The sequence below is a fragment of the Aythya marila genome, assembly GCF_965140915.1.
Source record: "Aythya marila genome assembly, chromosome: 2".
In the NCBI taxonomy this organism is placed as follows: domain Eukaryota; kingdom Metazoa; phylum Chordata; class Aves; order Anseriformes; family Anatidae; genus Aythya; species Aythya marila.
Window position 1 is genome coordinate 6889090 of NC_139043.1, and position 18822 is coordinate 6907911.

Consider the following 18822-nt stretch of genomic DNA (forward strand, 5'->3'; position numbering starts at 1 on the left):
TCTAATATACTGACTTTTAAACAAATCCCACTCCATCACATCACCTTTGAATACCCTGTGTTGGCAGTACCCGTATTAGAACTCCCAAAGACATGGGATCATAAAATCTTTAAAAAAAGAGTTTAATTTAAAGATGTTGAGGAAACATTGACAGTGTGGGGATCCCTTCAAAGGCATACAGTGGTATTTTCCAGCACTTTAGAGTTTAATCCTGTGAATGTATCTAAATAGTTTGCAATCAGGAAAAGTCCAAATGAAGAAAGCACTGACAGGCCACTTGAAAGCAAAGTTATGTAGAATTGTCACTGAATTTGTAGTTTGGCTTCCTTAAATCAGAAGGCTTCCAGTGTCTGGTATTGGTGGTTTTTACCTGCCCCGAAAGAGTTCATGCTAGATGGACCTGTCCCAAACAAAGGTCTCGTTTAAGCAAGAAGAAACTGTAGAAAAATACAGTTTTTAAAATGTTACCAAGAACTGTTTCCTTAGTATAACTCTCACCAGAAGAGAAAGGATCAAATAACACACCGAGGCTTTTCCATTAATGCAGAATGTGACTGGTGAGCCAGGGAGGAGAAGCTTGCTTTGCCCTTTAACTTACTGCATATTTCCGATAAATAAGTAACAGATACGGAATTTGAAGGCTGCAGTTTTCAAAGTACAACTACTTGCAAAAAGAGAAATTGAAGTCAGTCCTGAAGAAAGCCATAAAAATAATAAATGACTTCAGAAAGAGACAGCTGTGCAACTTTTGAAAAGAAAATAGAAGGAGGTGGTAGTTACGCGAAAGGAAACAATAGTTTATAAATACGTAAAGCAATCCTGTGGGGATGTAAGAATCCATTATATTCTTCGGCAATGAGATCATTCAATGGACAGATTGCTGCATGAAATACTTCATTTTAAACAGCACAGAAGAGTTATGGGATTGGGATAACAAACCACATGTTATCAGATCTCCTTAAACTGGAACATCATTGCAAGTTTGGTAGAATCCACTCAAGGACAGAATTGGAAAGTTATTGTTGTTACTTTTCAGGTTTTTCTAACAAAAATAGGGAAGTTTAGAGAAGAATTGTCTCATCCTGTTGCTCTGTTGCACATCCTTCCATCAAGTCAGTGTTCTCTCAAATTTAGTAGTTTGTGTGTGGAAAATTTGCATTGCTGTTGTTCTTTCTGCATTTAAAGCTCATGCTGGCAGTTACTACCATAACCTCTAAAATTGTTTCTTGAAAGCAAGCAAGGCTTAACTGTACAGCTATCAGTGAAGTTGCATTCACGTGCCATTGATGTTTTAGCACTGACAAATCCAAAATTTCCAGAGGGGATGGACAGAATGCCATTTATAATTGAAATGTCACGATCACAGATTAACAGCTTGAGGCAAAGCACAGATTAATCACACAGGACACATAAAGCAGGGTAGAGGGAAAAGGGAGTTTCTTCCCCTTTTCCTATCAACCAGTTTCTGCAGTTACACAAAGAGCTGACAGAGAAGCAATACTTTTATGCTCCGCTAAGCCATTGGATCTTTTAGTAAGTTATAACTGTCAAGTTAAGTTCTATCCCACACTTATTTCAACTCATTGCAAAACAAATTATTTTAACCGTATTGCATAATCCTACATACAAGGTGTTTTCACTTTTTATTCTCACTTCAAGTTTCAAACTCTGCCTCTGATCCCAGTTTTACCCTGATGTAAAAACTTAGATTTAACTGCAGCCTTCAGCTTTGCACAGGTGTGCAGGTAACAAAGAAACCATACAAATTCGAGCAGTGAACTCTTTCAAAAATAGTGCCAGCCTAATTACCATGCTTTGATATCATCACATCATCTTAGATGTGCCAACAAACTAGGGAACAGCTAGAGCAACCCTTTGTTTGATATAAGTTAGGATTACCATACTGACTTTAGTCCAGCTATCCTGATTTATGCAGGCCACATAAAATACTTGTACCTGCCTACGAAGGTACGAGAAGTCCATGAACAACTACAAAGCGACCAATCCTTCTGCTTCCAGCAGACCTGGGGCCTCTACCTAGCTATTTTATGCAGCGGGGCAGCCAAATATTCTTAAGTCCCAAACTGATTGTTCAAGTTTGTACCTCAACAGAGGTTGGCGCAGCAGAAATGAGACAGCTAAGACTCATTGCACAGCCCTCAGTTATGCACATGCAATACCAAGGCAGCCCATGTTAGACCTGGCACTGTTAGGCCTGCTGGCACGGTTATCCTTTTCCCAGTAAGAATTCTCCGGGGTCTTTAATTAGCCTCAGAAACATTAAACACACTAAGCTGGGTCAGATAAATTCCTGTGTATTTGCCAAGTAATCTGACAGTCACATGCAATGCTGCTAATTAAGTGGGAGATGTTTACAACGCTAAGCTCCACATAACACAACACTAAAACAACACCTCAACAAAAACCTCAGCACGAGCACTGGACCTACCTACTGGAAAGATATCTGAGCCCTAATAATTCTCTAAAGGTCATCCCTTTTCTGCTTAGCACCGCTGGTACTCTGTTATCACACGATCTCCAGCAATGTTCAACCAAGTACTGATAACACGGAATACCACAGTACCATAAATTAAATACAAAGCTGCTGTTATCTTTAATGAGATAGCTTTGTAGCATCAACAAATGTTTTCCTTTCTGTAAATATGGCCTTAGCTGTGGAAGTTACTTTTGCACTTGATTTTGTGGTAGCCATTTTATTTGATCATACCTCCAAATGCTGTGGAGAGTCTCATTATTCATTCTAAGAATAAATACTCAATATTTAAAAGCAATGTGTCAGGACAGCTATTATGCACTTTAATTTTACCAGTTCTCCTGTGAATGGGTGAAAATTTGTAAGACAAAGATCCAGCAAAGGCCTTATGTACGAGTTCCACTAGAGGAAGCCCAAACCAGTTACGCAGAGACACAGGTGTTACACTGAGACTGAAGACATATCTTATTTGGGTGTAATCATTCCACAATCTTATTAGATAATTTAGTTCCTGATGTGCCCAAGGCCAGGCTGAATGGGGCTGGGGGCAGCCTGGGCTGGTGGAAGGGGGCCCTGCCCATGGCAGGGGGTGGCACGGGGTGGGCTTTAAGGGCTCTTGCAACCCAAACCACTCTGTGATTCTATGCTATTGAAGCTCTTAGACACTGGACTGCATTAACTAATTAAAGTGCTTTAATGAAGAGGAGCCTCTCATGAAGATTTGGCACAGGATTCCGTATAAAAGCACATGAATGTACAGGAACAAAAGATATAAGCAAAGAATTCAGATGAAGGCTCAACTGCACAATCTCAGCAATATCGTCAGTTTCATGTGTTTTGGTCAATTTGCAGCCTGTATTTAATCAAGTACATAAAATCCTCCAATTTCACTTCTACTGAATTCAACAGAAATTGTTGACTTCAGGAGGTACTGAGTCAGGCACTGTGAAATTGTTTCTGGTTTTACATACTCCAGTTTTACAGATGTAATTTCATTGACTTCAGTTAGGCTACTAGTGATTATGAAGGGCAGTACAAATTCCTCATGAGATCTCTGCATGGAAGTGAAGTGAAGAACGTTTCTGAATAGCAACTTATTTTTAGGACACTTTCCTCCCCTGTACAGATTTCAAGTCCATATTCATTCTCACAATAGCAGTAGCACTTAACCATCCTTTTCAGAGAACTACCTTAACTAGAGTAATTTGCAAGGCTTATTAAAACTTACACACCTGGCAGATTTCCTTGAAGATGAATTCTTAAGTTGTTTGTGTCCTAAAGCTCAAAAGCAAGATGTTGTCATCCAGATAAAACTTTTCATTAACAAGAGATTAACCAGTTCTTTTATGCTGCATTTGATTCTTATCAAACTCCACTTACAGATAAGTACATTTTATCGATTGAAAACAATCAAAGATCAATTCATTCCTGCTCAAACAATGCCTTAAATGGAAAATAATAAGGGCCAAGCCTCACACTTCTCCGCATTACCCTGCAAGGATCAAAAAAAAAAAAAAAAGAAAAATTTACCATCAAAAATATATCAAAATCATGTAGTTTAGAGGTGGAAAAAAAAACAAGGCAGAAAATTTACATAGCTTATCCAATTCTTTTTAGGCCCTATTTGAAATTAGGGCTTCTTCCTGAGATCCTCTCTGGTTATGTCTGTTGCAAGAACAAATTAACACAGGTTGATGTCATCTCACAGAGATGTAGCCATCATAACTATATGCATAGGAAACACTCTTGAGAAGTAGCTGGTGTAAAGACATTTACATAGCAGTACCACAAACGTGATCGCTGCTCAACAGTAACTGGAATTTAAGACATGCAGAATCAAGGAAACTTCAATGAATTTCCAAAATCCTCTCAAGGTCTATCCATGAAGGTGACCCACCTTCTATCTCACCCTCTTCTCATGGATAGCTTTATGATGTCAAAATACTCTGAACATAACCATCTTGTTCACAATAATTTAAGAAACACTAGAACTACGAAGGAAGGTAAACGGTGAAGGAAGATGTCAGGGTTCATTTGTTTAGAAAGTCTAAATCGTAAATAACTTCAGTTTCTTCTTTGACTTCCCTCTCCACACTGCCACTTCTAAAAGGGCATCTCAGAAATGCTCAGTGGGCAAGGACAACAAAACTACAAAATGAACACCAAAACCTGTCCCTAAGTTTTGGATGCTAATTGTTCATACAGAGGGAGAAATTCTAGTCCTAATGGTGCAGGCAGCCAACAGAGTAAGCAGCCCTCTAAAAGATGAAAATTTAGTATTTTAATTTACTTTCCATAGCAGTTAACAACCTAAAGGAAGGTTATTTAATCCTCAGCACCAACAGAGTCAAGACAGAAGAAAAGGTTTTTAAATGAACCTAAGCCAGGCACAAAAAAAAAAAAAAAAAAAAAAAAAAAAAACAGCACATACAGGACATCTGCTGCATTTAACTCCTCACAGCCAGCAGAGTTTAATTTGACTTAGGTGAACCCAGTGATTTCAGTGTGGCTGCATTTACCACCCACAAAAAGAAAACAAAGAACAAAATCCACTGTGGTTCTGCAAAGGGTATTGCTTAGCACCAAGTACAGATGAAAGCATATACCTAAATACACACACATTACATAATTATATTTGCCTAAAGTCCCCAAGAGATAACAGGGGAAAATAGAATCCTATCAAGGAAAGGTGAAGATGGACTACCTAAGAACCAGGCTCACCAAACCTTCAGAGGGACTTGAGGACAGCTGGGCTGCTCTCCCTTTGATGAACTTGAACCCTTCATGTCTGAAAGCACCTGAAAGGTCAGCAGATCAGAAGAAAGGTCTCAAAATCCTTCTGAAAACTTGCTTCATAGGCACCTTCATCCCATTAGCATGGACATGCAGAGAACACCAAAAAAAGGTCTTGCATCATCGGAGTCCTGTGCTCAAACTCCTTAACCAATCCGTGACATGCTTTAAGGTTGTGATTCCAAATAACAGAAACAAACGCGCCCTTATAAAAAAAAAAAAAAAAAAAAGATTAAAAAGTAAATAATTACAATTGATTCTGATAAGATTGTCTGAAGCACAAATAATAGCAGTCACCTTGTTTCTACCTTTTTTTTTTTTGTTCCTAAATTTTCTAACAACAGTCAGTTTCTTACACTTGAATACTGTGTACGAGTGAAAAAAAGCATATAGAAAGTTACAGAAAGGGGATTATCATAGTAACTTTTTCCATCTCAGTGTCACTTAAAAAGCTAGCTATTTGTATTCTACCTTTACAAGCTGCACAAACAGTGTAGGACATATGTCTGTAATTCTCCACATGAATAATCTGAATAACCATACATACCTCCAGTCCCAGGTGTGCAGGAAAATCCAGTGCTGTAGGAAGCGCATTCAGTCACAGTTAACTGTTAGGAGCATTTTTTAATTATCTTTAAATCAACAATTATTGCTATAAGATCCCCCAAACATTTTTTAATAAAAAATTAATTTGCTAGTCACAAATTAATTAGTCTGAGATAAAATTAGTTGCATCTTTTTAAATGAGATTTTGCAATGAAGGTCAAGGGCAGTAAGCGTCTACTTCAAGTTCTAAAAGCCATTGCTTTTGGATTATGAAGTACTCTCAAATTTATTTTGCCTCAAGGAAATGAAAAATTGCTTCCATTGTGTGATGAAAGAACAGACTTAAGAGAAAATACAGCACTTCAGACTTCAGTGGATAATCAAATTAAAATCACTCAGACGACGTTTTTGAGAGGAGTTTGTTCAATTAGAGCAAGCCAAGTTTGTACAGAAACCTAATCACGGCAGTAAGTTTTCAAAACCTGTGGTATTGTTAGGACATACATCTACCGGTGCTAAGAAATGGCTCGACTGCTCCTATTCCTCAGCAACCTACAAGCCAAATCTGGCCCTCTAACATTTTAGGACTAAGGCAGCCTGCAGCCATACCACTCCAATAGTGCCATCTGCTGCGTATTTTCAAAGCGCACAGGGGTCTGCAGATGCAAGTGTGTAAGGACTGAACGACTGATTTAAACCAGTGTCATCATTTCAATTCTGTGTGTGTATATGATAAGATTTTTCTTTTCATTAGCAAAACTTAGACAGTTGTTCCATTATGGTGTAAGAACAGAAGCCAGTTTGCAAGTTTATGTCTGTGGTATAACAAGGATTAGCTGCATCAACTCGCCATACATCCAAAACACATCCCTATTTACTTTGTGAGCCTCTGTAAATTAGCCCTGCACCTCACTTTATGAATCATATCCTGGCTGCAACTTATTCACAAAACACACACGCGTATGTATGCACATACACACCTTGAGAGCAAGCAAAGTACAGGCTCACAAATACATATGTACACACGAGCACACCTCCTGAGACCCGGTCAAGATGCCATGTTCACAAGCTTCCCCTGAAAAGAAAAAACTGCAGCGTGTAAGGGGCTGGCTCAGTAACACAAAACCACTCCTATTCCTGGTTCCACTGATCTTCAGGCTTCTGTTTTCTGTCCCCTGTTTATATTTTTGCTATTTACCCACGCAACTTGGGAAGAGACCGCCCTGTATAATGCATTTGTGGAGCTAAGAGTGATGGCTCTTCCACCAGCCTGAGGTGCTGGTATTGTACAAATGATTAAAAATCATAATAGTTTCTGATCAGATGAAAACTCACACTTTAAATGCCCTTCTAATGAGAAGTTAAATGTCTGTCTTTTAAGACAGAGCCTACATGTCACGTCAAAGGATGTTACCGCAGTAATTCTGCCTGCAACACACACTCAGGTTGTACAAGTCACTTTCTTAGGAGGGCAGTGAGTCAAACACTGTGCCTGGAATTTTAAAAAGCTTGGGTAACTTTTACAAGCATTAATAATGTTTGTATTGAGTGCAAGCTCAAACTGTAATGGGGTTAATTAAATCACCTGCCCCAATGTAAGAAACCAACTGCATGAAGGTCCAGGGGGAGACTCCACGTGCCACCAAGTCAGAAGACTGAAAAAACAAGGTGACTCAGGTACTCCTTTCCGCAGATCACCAGGTGTTTGCCACTGCTGAAGGCAGGATATCCACACAGATATAGCAGAGCCATGACACATCAGAACAACTCTTAGCACAACACATGATTTTTCAAGGGTTAAGAGAGGGAAGCTAACCTGAGGAGTGTCCACAGCGTCTGATAAAGTATTGTGCTTACTTTTGTTTCCCTGGCAAGGGCAGAAAAAGCCTGCAGCTGAGGTAGGGAATGTGTTTTGCAAGACACAAACACATTGGGAAGCCAGAAGCAATTAATGAGTGAATTAAAGCAGGTTTACACCTGAGCCTGTTGAGCCTTACCAGAACTCTATGCACCTAACTCTGTAGCTGAAGCTTTGTCACCTGCAAACACACAACTTCCAAACAGGTTCCTCAGACCTGTAGATTTTGAACCCGATTCAGTCAATCATTTATAATGCAAATGAGAGCATAATTTCTGCCAGTAACTGGAAAAATACAGCACACAGGCATTCCCTCCACACTCTGCCCTTTCACACTGTTTTTGTGCAATGTTTCTCATCGCGAGGAACCTAGCAGCTGAACAATTATATTGACTCTGCTGTTTAACAGCATTATTTTCTCCCATGCGACTCTCTTGGACCCTTGTAACAGCATCAAGAGGAGATATTTCAGGGACAGAAACTTGCAGCTGATACTTCAGACAGTCTCATACTTTAATTGACATGATCCAAAGCCATGCACTTTTTTTTAATATAATTATTAGATAACACTGTAACATGTAAGAATGTTTAAAATGTGGCTCACCACGTGTTCAAAGAGTTTATTCAGCTCTCAGTACATAAATTATTTCTGCAGCTTATTTCATTTTATAGAAATGCAGAAAAAAATGAATGAGTGCAAGGAAGGAATTTCTATCTCTGGCTTCCCAGTTTCAAGTGTCATTGGCACACACTGTTTTGTCTTTGCACCCAGGAATACTTCAAACACATTCTGAAAAGGGAGCAATAAGAACAAGTTGTTATTAAGGTTCTCAGTCCAGTCCCCATCCCACTGCCCAAAGAAGCTGCAACAAGAATGAAGCTGGATGAAAATTAAGGAAGGGAGAGCAGAGGGGGGAAAAGGCACAAAATACACAGAAAGAAACCTGAGGAAAGGTTTTTTTCCTGATGCAATTACTGTCATGGGCAGGTCACCACGACAGCATCCCTTTAAGAATTAACATTACTATATAAACCAGTATTATCCGGCCCTCTTTGCACCTGACTGTGTTCAATGAGGTTTTGTATTTCACTGTTTTTTTTGGCAAAGCCTCATGCGCTCACAACCTTAAGTCAACATTGAATCTAACTATCCAGTCATAATCATGAACCCTGTATGCAGGAGCTCAAGACACGCTGCACAAGAACAAGCTGACGGATATCCACGACTTCAGAGTAGACAGCACAACTTCTGAAAGAAATCACCATACTCAGAAGAAAGTTACTTCTTCATTTAGGAAGATTTCAGATGCTTCATATTTGATTTTTTTTGTATTATTATTATTATTTTTTTTTTTGCCAGCACAATGAAGGAAGTGGCCTGCTTTTGCATGAGTTTTTCTTCCTTGTGGGAACAGATGGTAAAGGCTTACAAATACATAACTGGTATTTTTTCAGTGACTCATACCTCAGAGCAACAAGCTTCAGATCGTGATAAGCAGCCAACCAAGATGGATGTAACCTTACTTGAGGAGCAGTACGACCATATAAAACAGAAGCAAAAGCTGCAGTCACACATTATTGTATTTAAAACAGGTATGCTCTGATTTCTAGGAAACAATGTAAATGTAGATGTAAAAACTTTTACTTTAAATACTGAATAACTTTCTTTGTTCTTTTTATTCTCACCTTCAAGAGAGGTACAAAGTGAATTCCTTTTCTGTCATTTCGTTGTGTGTGTTTTTTTTTTTATTCATTTCACTAAAAGGCAGTCTTATGGTTATATCAATCAGTTTCACAGCAGTGAAACACTAACGTGAATGTGAAACAGATGAACATATTTGATATAAGGTTTTAGTCAGGAAAGTAGAGTTCTTAATCTCTTACAGGAGCCACGTACTTCACATCTATCATCAGGTTTTTTTGTGCGATGTACTCTGCAACATTTCTGCTTTCTTGAATGCTTCTGTCAGAACAATCAATGCTGGGTCTTCTCTTTCTTTTTCTCTTCTCCTTTACCTATGTAGAGAAATGCCTTCTGCAAGACTGCAAGAAGTAATAGCAAATATCAGGCATAAGCTGGGTTTTTGATTAACAACAACAACGAAAAATGTACTCTTATAGTGGGTAACTAATATACAATCTTTGAACAAAAGGCTTCTGAAAGCATTTTCATTGCACATAGCTCAGAAAATATATAAATTAAATAAATAAAAAAGTAATGAAGTATCAATCATCTACCTGCTATGTCAGACAGCTTTTACAAAACAAACATTCAACTACTTTGAAGTTTTTAGTTAGTCTGCTGCTTACCATATTGCTCTGATGTGTTTTCATTTCATTTCTAAGTTAAAGTGATATTGAGAATACTAACTCCATTAATGAAGTTGTTTTTGAATGTAATATTATGTAATAATGAATGAATGTAATAATAATATGCAAAACCTGCTTCCTTCACCTCCAATATTAGTATTTAGCTCAACAAATGCAGAACTTGGGCTATTTCATTCTTTACATTTTCCCCTATATTTTTCAGCAGTTTTGGATTTTGGTGGTCAGACCTTATCATCAAAACAATTGAAAAAACACATCATGAGCCATAAAACAGATTAACTTCTTCAGTATCATTTCATTCAAATGTCTAGAAATTGTAATGTTAAAAGAATTTAAGCCTCTGTGAGGAAGAAAAGGATATGAATACACAGGCTTATTTTATCAGGTATGAGAAGGAAACTAACATGAAGACAAAACAGGCCATCTAGTCAACTATTGCAACAACAAAACCAGGTAAAGAAAGGAAGCAGAGGTCTGTATTTAGGTGAAATTCAGACGAAACTTCAGATATAATGAATGTAGCCTTTTTTTTTTTTTTTTTTTTTTTTTTCCAGTACAGCAATAGAAGTTTAAAGAATGATAAAGCAGGGCTGTACAGTTTCTAGGAAGTTTAAAATTTAGAAGTTCACATACATGTTTTCATGTACATACACAGAAACCAAAACATCCACATAAACATAGCCCTCTGCATTGAACTTTTCAGCAAGCCATGTGGAAAGGATTAATGTTGCAGTTAGAAGCAGCTGATTGTTGTTGTTATTGTGCTGAGTTCTCTGTGTCCTGAGAATTAATCTTAAGCATTCCTATGGTTTGGAATTTGGAAAAACCTATTACATAGCTCAGCACTTTGAAGCTGTTACATGAATCAGTTTCTAAGAGCACGTCAAGCAGCAACACACATCGAGACAGCATATTGCCCTCTGCTCCTTCAGTTACAAGCTTGAACTAACCAGAGCTGTTAAGAAATAATGAGTTACTAACTGGTAAGCCACCTGAAAACAACTTTCTTCTGTTCCTTCCCCAAAACACACAGCCACAGTCACACTTCTGCCTGTTCCTGATTATTTGAGAAGAAAAGCTGACAAGACTTGAAACTCCCCAGGTAGGGGATGATACAGCAGTGCATTCATTATTCATTGACTGTGAAGCAGAAAAGCAGTGTTTGCTGTAGGAATTAAAATAGCATTTGGAGCACTGCAGTGGCAACAGAGTAAACACTGGGCCTTTGACTGCAGAAATCTCCTCCAAGAATTTCCCAAGCTAACTTGAAGCAAGATCAACTTTTGTTACTTCACAACCGTAAAAGCACCTGTGATGACATAGAAAAGGCCGCATGGTAGACAACCCTGCAACAAGGCTATTATGTGCAATTAAAAAAATAATCTGTCTTTTCCAATGATCAAAGATCTGATTCGAGCTTTCTTTAGAAGTTCAGAGTGCTGAATGTTTGTTAATTCAACAGAGGACTTGGACATTCCTATCAGAGCTCATTGCTCAATTTTGTGTGCCACACCTGCAGCCAAGGAATCAAATCAAACCTGAACCGAAAACCAGTTCAGGCTATTTGACTTGGACTGGTGCGTTACCCTGAACTCTCTGATCAGCTCAAGCCAGCCTGGAATTCTCCTGATGACCAGTTCAAATGGTTCTAGATAATACCTGACATTGCCTATCAATGCCAGTTCATCCAGGAGTGTAGTTATACCCACAAAAAATGTGCAAAGCTGCATCCCTTCAGTCTCTCAGTTCCTCCTTCCTCTCGTCTCACAAGTGAAGAACAAGCCCTGCTTTGTAGGTTGGTGCTGCACTGTGCTGTTCTGCAGGCTTTAGAAGGATCTCCTTTGCAAGTGAACTTTTTTGCAGCCCCCAAGCTGAGCTTTATTTCCTGGGCAAAGTCCAGTTGTAGCTTTGATTCTCACTGCTCCACAATAGAGCACTGTGTGATCTTATCTCTAAGAATGGTTTCACCCTAGGAAATTCTCTGAGCGTATTTCACTGTATAGACATGTGCAGAGACACATCCGTACCTCTACTCGCCACGTCCTTTCATCTCTTCTCTTCCAGTGGCACTGCAGGGGGATGGAAGAAATGGGCTCACGTGGTTCCCACTGCCAAGAGCCACCAAGCAGCCCATATCAGATCAACCTTACTCGGCCAGCTGAGGGAGCAGAAAAAATTCAGTGAAACTGTGCCGATGTCACTGCTTGAGCAGTGGGAGCCAGAGACGGTGACGGAAGCCCCTCCTCAGCTGAAGCCCTGTTGCACAGGACCATTTACTGCCAGTATATCAGCTGGTCCTGACATCTTCAAATAGGTCCTTGTTAAATGGCATGAAAGGCAGCTATAAGGTTTTTTGTGTGCGCATGCATTTTTTAAGGCAACTTCCTATTCAAACCAGCTTCATTTCAAATTCAAGGTGACAATTCTTTGGAGCAGCTATTCAGCTCTCCTGTTTCAAAACACAATCACCACTCTATTTTTTTCACTTCAATATGCTTTATAATTCCTCTTGCAACAGACACAGTTCCTGTAACTCAACCCTGTAAATAAGGTCAGCATTCTCTTATTCCTACTCCTACTTTAAACTATATTTATAGTAACTGAAGTGTATTTCATTAGCACTTACAATGACAACAGCGCTGTTTGCTTATCTTTAGTATAATGGTTCAGCTGCTATTCATTTCCAAGGCACAGGCCAGTTGTGTTCAGGAATCTGATGGCTGCTATGTGTAATTAAGGTAGTGTTAGCATTTCTATCCTTAATATCTTATACGTGTCTAACAGTAACTTTCATACCGCATGAGAAATTAAGCCATAGAGATGGAAAACAATACAATTAAAAAATAAAATACACACCTCTGTGTTAATGACCCTTGTTCAGAAAAAGAAGAAATTTTCAGATGATTTTTAGGTTGTGAATACAAGCCTCAAGCAGTATCGAATTAAACATTTTTCTCTCTCACATCACAGTACCTATCAACACACTGAGCAAGCCCTCGTTCACCTTAAGAATTTTTGCTTACAAGCAGTTAATTACTAAAAGTCAATTCTCAATCTGTGCTGTTAATGAGTCTTAGAGTAGTGCTTAGATCAATATTGACTTGATAAATCTCCATTATCTTTTGACTGATCCTATCGTAGCATTTATGTCCTCAAAACTGAACGTGAAATACTTCTACTCCGTAATCTGGCATCAAACGAACTTGTACTACTCTCAGTCAAAGATGGAAAGAGTACAGATAAACTCAGCTGAAGAGCTTTAAAGGAGGAGTGTGTGCTACAGAAATTAGACCCTTAATTTCTGCCACAGTAATAAATTGCATATATGCAATTCTCTTGCAGGTGCACAGGAATCTGTTCTCCCAGAATCGATGGTCAGTGCTGTTTTAATTAATAAAAAAGTTAGAAAATCGAAGTCATTTACAGAACATGTTCCCATCAGAAAGGTCAGACTGGAGGTGACCAGCAATGGCAACGTGCAAGACAACTCACCATGGCGCACTCACCTGGGAATTCACCGCCTGGCGCAAGCCCCTTGTCAAGAAGTTCCCTGGGATCCTTCTCACTGCAGGAATGGACCGTGCAGTTTTGACAACCAGAGACTGATTTCAAAGGAAAACAGCCCACTGCAGCACCAGGAATTAAAAGGTGAGGGTGAACTATCCGCACTCAGTCAGCTGGGAAGTTCGAGCATGGTGAACGGTTTCAGCAAAGAGAACGGCAGCAACGTTGCAGAAAGCTGCCCAAAGCCTCCTCCGAAATCAGCCACTTCGGCAGTTTGGATGCAGCAATACATTTCCTCTACAAAATGCACGCCAGCTTGCCACAAGCTAGACTTTTACCCTTTCCCCAATAAGAAAGCACCCAGAATTTCCGAAGCAGCAAGGAGGCTTGGGTTGTACGTCTCGCGATGAAGACCTTCAGTAATACCTAAAATTTAGTCCAAAAAAAAAAATGAATAAAGCTTAAAACAGCAAAACAGTCTTCCTAGTTACCCTGATCAACCTGCTGAAGGCCTAATTAGTCAAGGAAGATCTTCTCTAAGTAATCTGTTGCTTTACAGTCCAATGTAAAGTGACATTTTGTAATGAAGATGCTGGACTGCAACAGAAACTCACTTCTGCTGCTATTCCAGATACAGGAGCAATTATCTGTTTGTTTGTTTCCTTCTCTATTTTCAGGTTACTTGTTTTAGAAACTAAAATTTTATCACAACAGCATTCGAAATACCTGAAAGAGCTGGAGCAAAGATTAGCAAAACTGCTAATGAAGCAACTTGGCTAAATTTCAGTGTGTTACAATTTGACTAGACAAATAAGTAATGAAGCAGTATTGAAGGTGATTTATACAGTAAACATGATTCGATAATTATCTTTCCTTTTGGAACGTTGAAAAGATATTCGTGATACTTCTCAATGTACTTTTAAAATCAATGAATAAAACCTGTGCTCATTTCTATTGTTGTTTTAATGGGATATAGTAAATGGCACCTTTTCCCTATATGTAAATCCTATTAAAACATACTTCTGGTTCCATTCCGCCCCCAGAATTTCATTAAAAAAAAACAAAATTCTGAAATAGTTATTTCATTCCCCAATACCCTACAGCAACATACCTTCCTTACCAGAAATATAACACACCTTTCTGCTGCTACAGCTGGATGCACTCAAAGGGGATGTAACCTACACAAATATAACTGCAGTGACACAATTTCTTATGTATAAGGCTTAATGTTTGCTGTTGTGGCACAACTGTACCACAAACCCATGCTATTTTTATTTTTTAAAGGAAGTTGTTATTTCTGTCTCCCTTCCTTTTACACCTTTGTCAAAGGAGACTGTCCCAGGTGCTTTTCAATGAAAAAAGAAAACATGCTACATATCGCCCACTTTTGGAGGCAAGTGTTAGGACAGGTCTCTCTGACAGGTAAGTTTCAGGAAAACTGAAGAGTTGAGATGTCTCCTTATTTCATGAGGACTGATTTTGAACTATACCCCTGGCAGCCACTGGCTCTTCTGAACTATTCCACATCTACCACAGCCCTAAGAGGAGAGCAAAAGAAGGATCGGGTGGATGGCCCAAAAACTTCACAGCCCTACAAAGAGCCAGCTGGCACACAGCCATCACAGCCTATGCTTCCATTGCAGGAGGTTTATAGCCATAAGTACAGAAGCAGAGAATGGTTTGGGTTGGAAGGGACCTCAGAGTCCACCTGGTTACAATGCCCTGCGATGGGCAGGGCCCCCTCCCAGCAGCCCAGGCTGCCCCCAGCCCCATCCAGCCTGGCCTTGGGCACTGCCAGGGTTGGGGCAGCCACAGCTCCTCTGGGCAGCCTGGGGCAGGGCCTCACCTCCCTCTGAGTGAAGAATTTCCTTCTTTGTATCTACTCAAAACCTACTCTCTTTCAGTTTAAAACCATTAGTTCTTGTCGTATCCCTACACCCCCTGACCAAGAGTCCCTCCCCAGCTCTCCTGCAGCCCCCTTCAGGCCCTGGCAGGTCGCTGGGAGGTCTCCCCAGAGCCTTCTCCTCTCCAGGCTGAACAACCCCAACTCCCTCAGCCTGGCTCCACAGCAGAGCTGCTCCAGCTTCTGAGCATCCTCGTGGCCTCCTCTGGACTCACCCCAAAAGTCCCTGTCCTGCCGGTGCTGGGGGCCCCTGATCTGGATGCAATCCCTGTGAGAATACCCCAGTACCATGGCACACAGTACTACGGTGTTTCGTAAGAGCGCAGAAAATTAAAGAATATCATAGAATATAATGCTGTTCTAACCCCTCTTGCCAAGCCTCCTTTTTTTCTGTGCCACTCAACACCATTCCAGACCTAAATTCTCTCATGTCCCACACTGATCCAGCCAACATCAGTAGCCAGGCAGGCAACTGTCTCCTGGAAGTGACCATTCTTACGAGAAAGGCAAAAGAATATCGAGGTTCCTTAACAAAATTCTCTAAAGATATACTTCAGTAGCTTTTACTGATCTTCTTGCTCAGGACTTGCTTAGTAATGTATTTTGAGATGCCACGCTGAAAAGCAGCAGCTGTTACCGATAGTGATGAGTATGCCCCAGTAACTCCTCAAGAATTTTTCATTCATCTTTAGTAAAAGCAGCAGATTGAAGACATCAGTTTGGTAGAAGCATTCACTGTGATTTTTCAGTGTTTTCAAATTTTTTTTTTTGATGTTTTCAATAAACTGGCTTGCCACAGACTGGTTTCCAGCTCAGATACCGATTCCTATTTCAGTGTAGGCATGAAACATCAATAAGCAATCATAAACACTTAAAGAAACAAACCAAAACAGCAACAAAAACAGTACTTAGAGTACTTAAAGAAAGATTAGAAAGGAAAAAAAATAGATAAAACAGATATGAATAAGAGGTATAGGTACAACAGGGATAAAATACTAAATAACCAGCCATAAGAAAGTACCTGGAGAGAAATATTGAGGGACAATGATTTTTTTGAACTATGTGATGCACGTTAGCTTTCTATTTACCTGACTTTCTTATTACAGAGTATATTGATTTGTACTCCAGCCTTTCATTATACTGGAGTGTTATTTTTGTTGCATCTCCAAGTCTGTAGACCATAAGAGAATCACATAAAGCCAAAGGAATAACTGAAAAAAAAATCCCATGCTAGCAAGAAGCCACTATAAGAACTATTAAAAATTTAATTTAAGGTCATATTGGCTGGGTACTTGCAGTAAAATAGTCAAAAACATTTCAGTGAATGCAACTTCTAAACTTTTAAATCATTATCACAGAAATTTTAAAATGTTATCTGGCCACTTACCTACTCCATAAACCTATTTGATTAAATTAGCGATATTATTTTCTGCAAATACTTTTAAATTGTTTTAAAGTGCTTTGAATTAGTTATCTTAATTAAACATAGACCTTGAGTACTTTGATTTAAAACTCGGTGAAAGTTTATGCATGGACTAAGTAACTCAATCCTTTGTAGGCACTTTCATGCAAACACTTCAGCCTTTCCTGAGTGTTCTCCAGCAAACTTGCTTGCTTTTTGCTTTGTACTAGCTGGAGCTTAATTAGGAAGGGCATTCTGCCTCTGGAGAAGTCTTTCAGCTTAATTCCTAAGGTCATTATGGAAGATAAATTTCAACGAATTTTCACTTGTTAGTGGAGTATTTTTAGTTCTGAGAAAAGTTGTTACATTTCAGGAGACTGAAATGTTACACAGGTACATTGCCTGAGGAGAATTCTACTTTTTTTTTTTTTTTTTTTTTTTTTTTTTTTTTTTTTTTTTTCCCCTCTAAAGCAGCCCTCATATAAATGAAAATGAAATAAAGGACACATTTCATGAGAAGAAAAATGGAAACCTTCAGATATTAGCAAGTCCCAATTCTCAAGTGCTCCTGATTTGCAAAACCCTTTGCTGTTTGGAGCTTCTTCATGTTTGGAGATCATGGGGGAGTAACTACCATCACTGTGTTACTCAGCTTCAGCAGAGTTTCAAGCATTGAACTCAAGACTTGTCATAAAAGCAAGTTCAGTAACAATACCCTTACTTCACCCATGGGCAAACTTGAATGATTTATGCACGTGGGGGAGCCTGGAATCCTGAAATTCTAGTTCAGAGTCGTGTTCACGAACCACAGTACCTATGAAGTTCCCATTTTCTAAGCTTCAGTATGCAGCACCCCCACCTAGCTTCATGACTGAGTAAGGAATATGTTTTACATAAGGACTGACCTGCAGGGCCATCTGTTCTGGAATAAGTAATATTCTTGGGCAGCGCTTTAACTTTATCAGAGCAGTTAGAAGAAAATCCCTTAGCTACTGGGACAACTGGGCACAAAAGAGTATCAACTCACAAGTTAAAGCATTCTTTTAATGGGTTACACCAGAAATAATGATGTCTTTTACAGGCCCCAACAGGGTTCCAGGAGCAAGCTGAATTCTGATTTTTGGGTACACCTGGAGCCAGGAGTTTGACTCAGTGGTCCTTGTGGGACCCTTCCAACTCAGGATATTCTGTGTTTCTATGAGCTGCAAACTTTTGGGAGTCTCTGGTACAAGTGTAGCACCAGACAGCCCACCTGGCCTCACAGCCTGTTCCCAGCGATGGGGCACTACGGGGATGGCAGCAGGAGGTAAAAGGCATGCCCATGGACCACAACACACGATGTATTGCTCCACTCAGGTCTCTGAACCCAGTTTAATTTTAACACCCGCACAACAAGCACAAATCTGTTCTCCAAATCATTTTCGAGGGGACAAGCAGACATTGATTCTTGAAATAACTCTACAACTCAAAGTAAATGAGTTAGAAAGTAGGTGTGTGGTTTATTTTGGCACTGGGATAGCTCCCAAGTGCATGCACACCTCAACACTTGACTTGCTTTGGTTATATACAGGAAAAAGTTATATATGCATGAAGTTTCCCAATACACCTATACATATGAATAACCTATCTCAGCTTTGTATTAAAATTAGCTCCAAGAAGTCATTTCCACAGACTCCTCCCATCTGCGCCTGCTGGTGGTCATTGGGGGGTCATGGGGACGAAGGCCGATAACTCCTCTTCATCACCACTGCTTGACCCCCTGCCTTTGTACAGACTCAGCTGCTCCTTGGCTCTTGTCCAAACCACATGGTTGTTCTCAGCTGGTTTTTGAGACAGGTTTTCCCCATTTTTGTCAGGAAACATCCTCTTGGGAGGGGGCCCAAGACTCCTCGTTTGGGTTCATTTGCACAGCAGTAAGCAAAGACAACTCAGCAACGTCTATTGGAGTGAAATTAAGCAACCCCCCCAGCCCTTCATTCCTGGCTTTGATA

The 18822-nt window shown here is 39.7% G+C and overlaps 1 protein-coding gene across 1 annotated transcript; it reads left to right on the forward strand.

Moving 5' to 3' along the window:
- The first annotated feature begins 8763 nt into the window (after window positions 1-8763).
- LOC309875393 (uncharacterized protein C9orf152) lies at window positions 8764-14550 on the forward strand. Its single transcript, XM_082754782.1, has 2 exons — window positions 8764-9284; window positions 13365-14550. Exons 1-2 carry the CDS (start codon window positions 9056-9058, stop codon window positions 13934-13936), a joined length of 801 nt encoding a protein of 266 aa, XP_082610908.1. The 5' UTR covers window positions 8764-9055; the 3' UTR covers window positions 13937-14550.
- Window positions 14551-18822: the final 4272 nt, after the last annotated feature.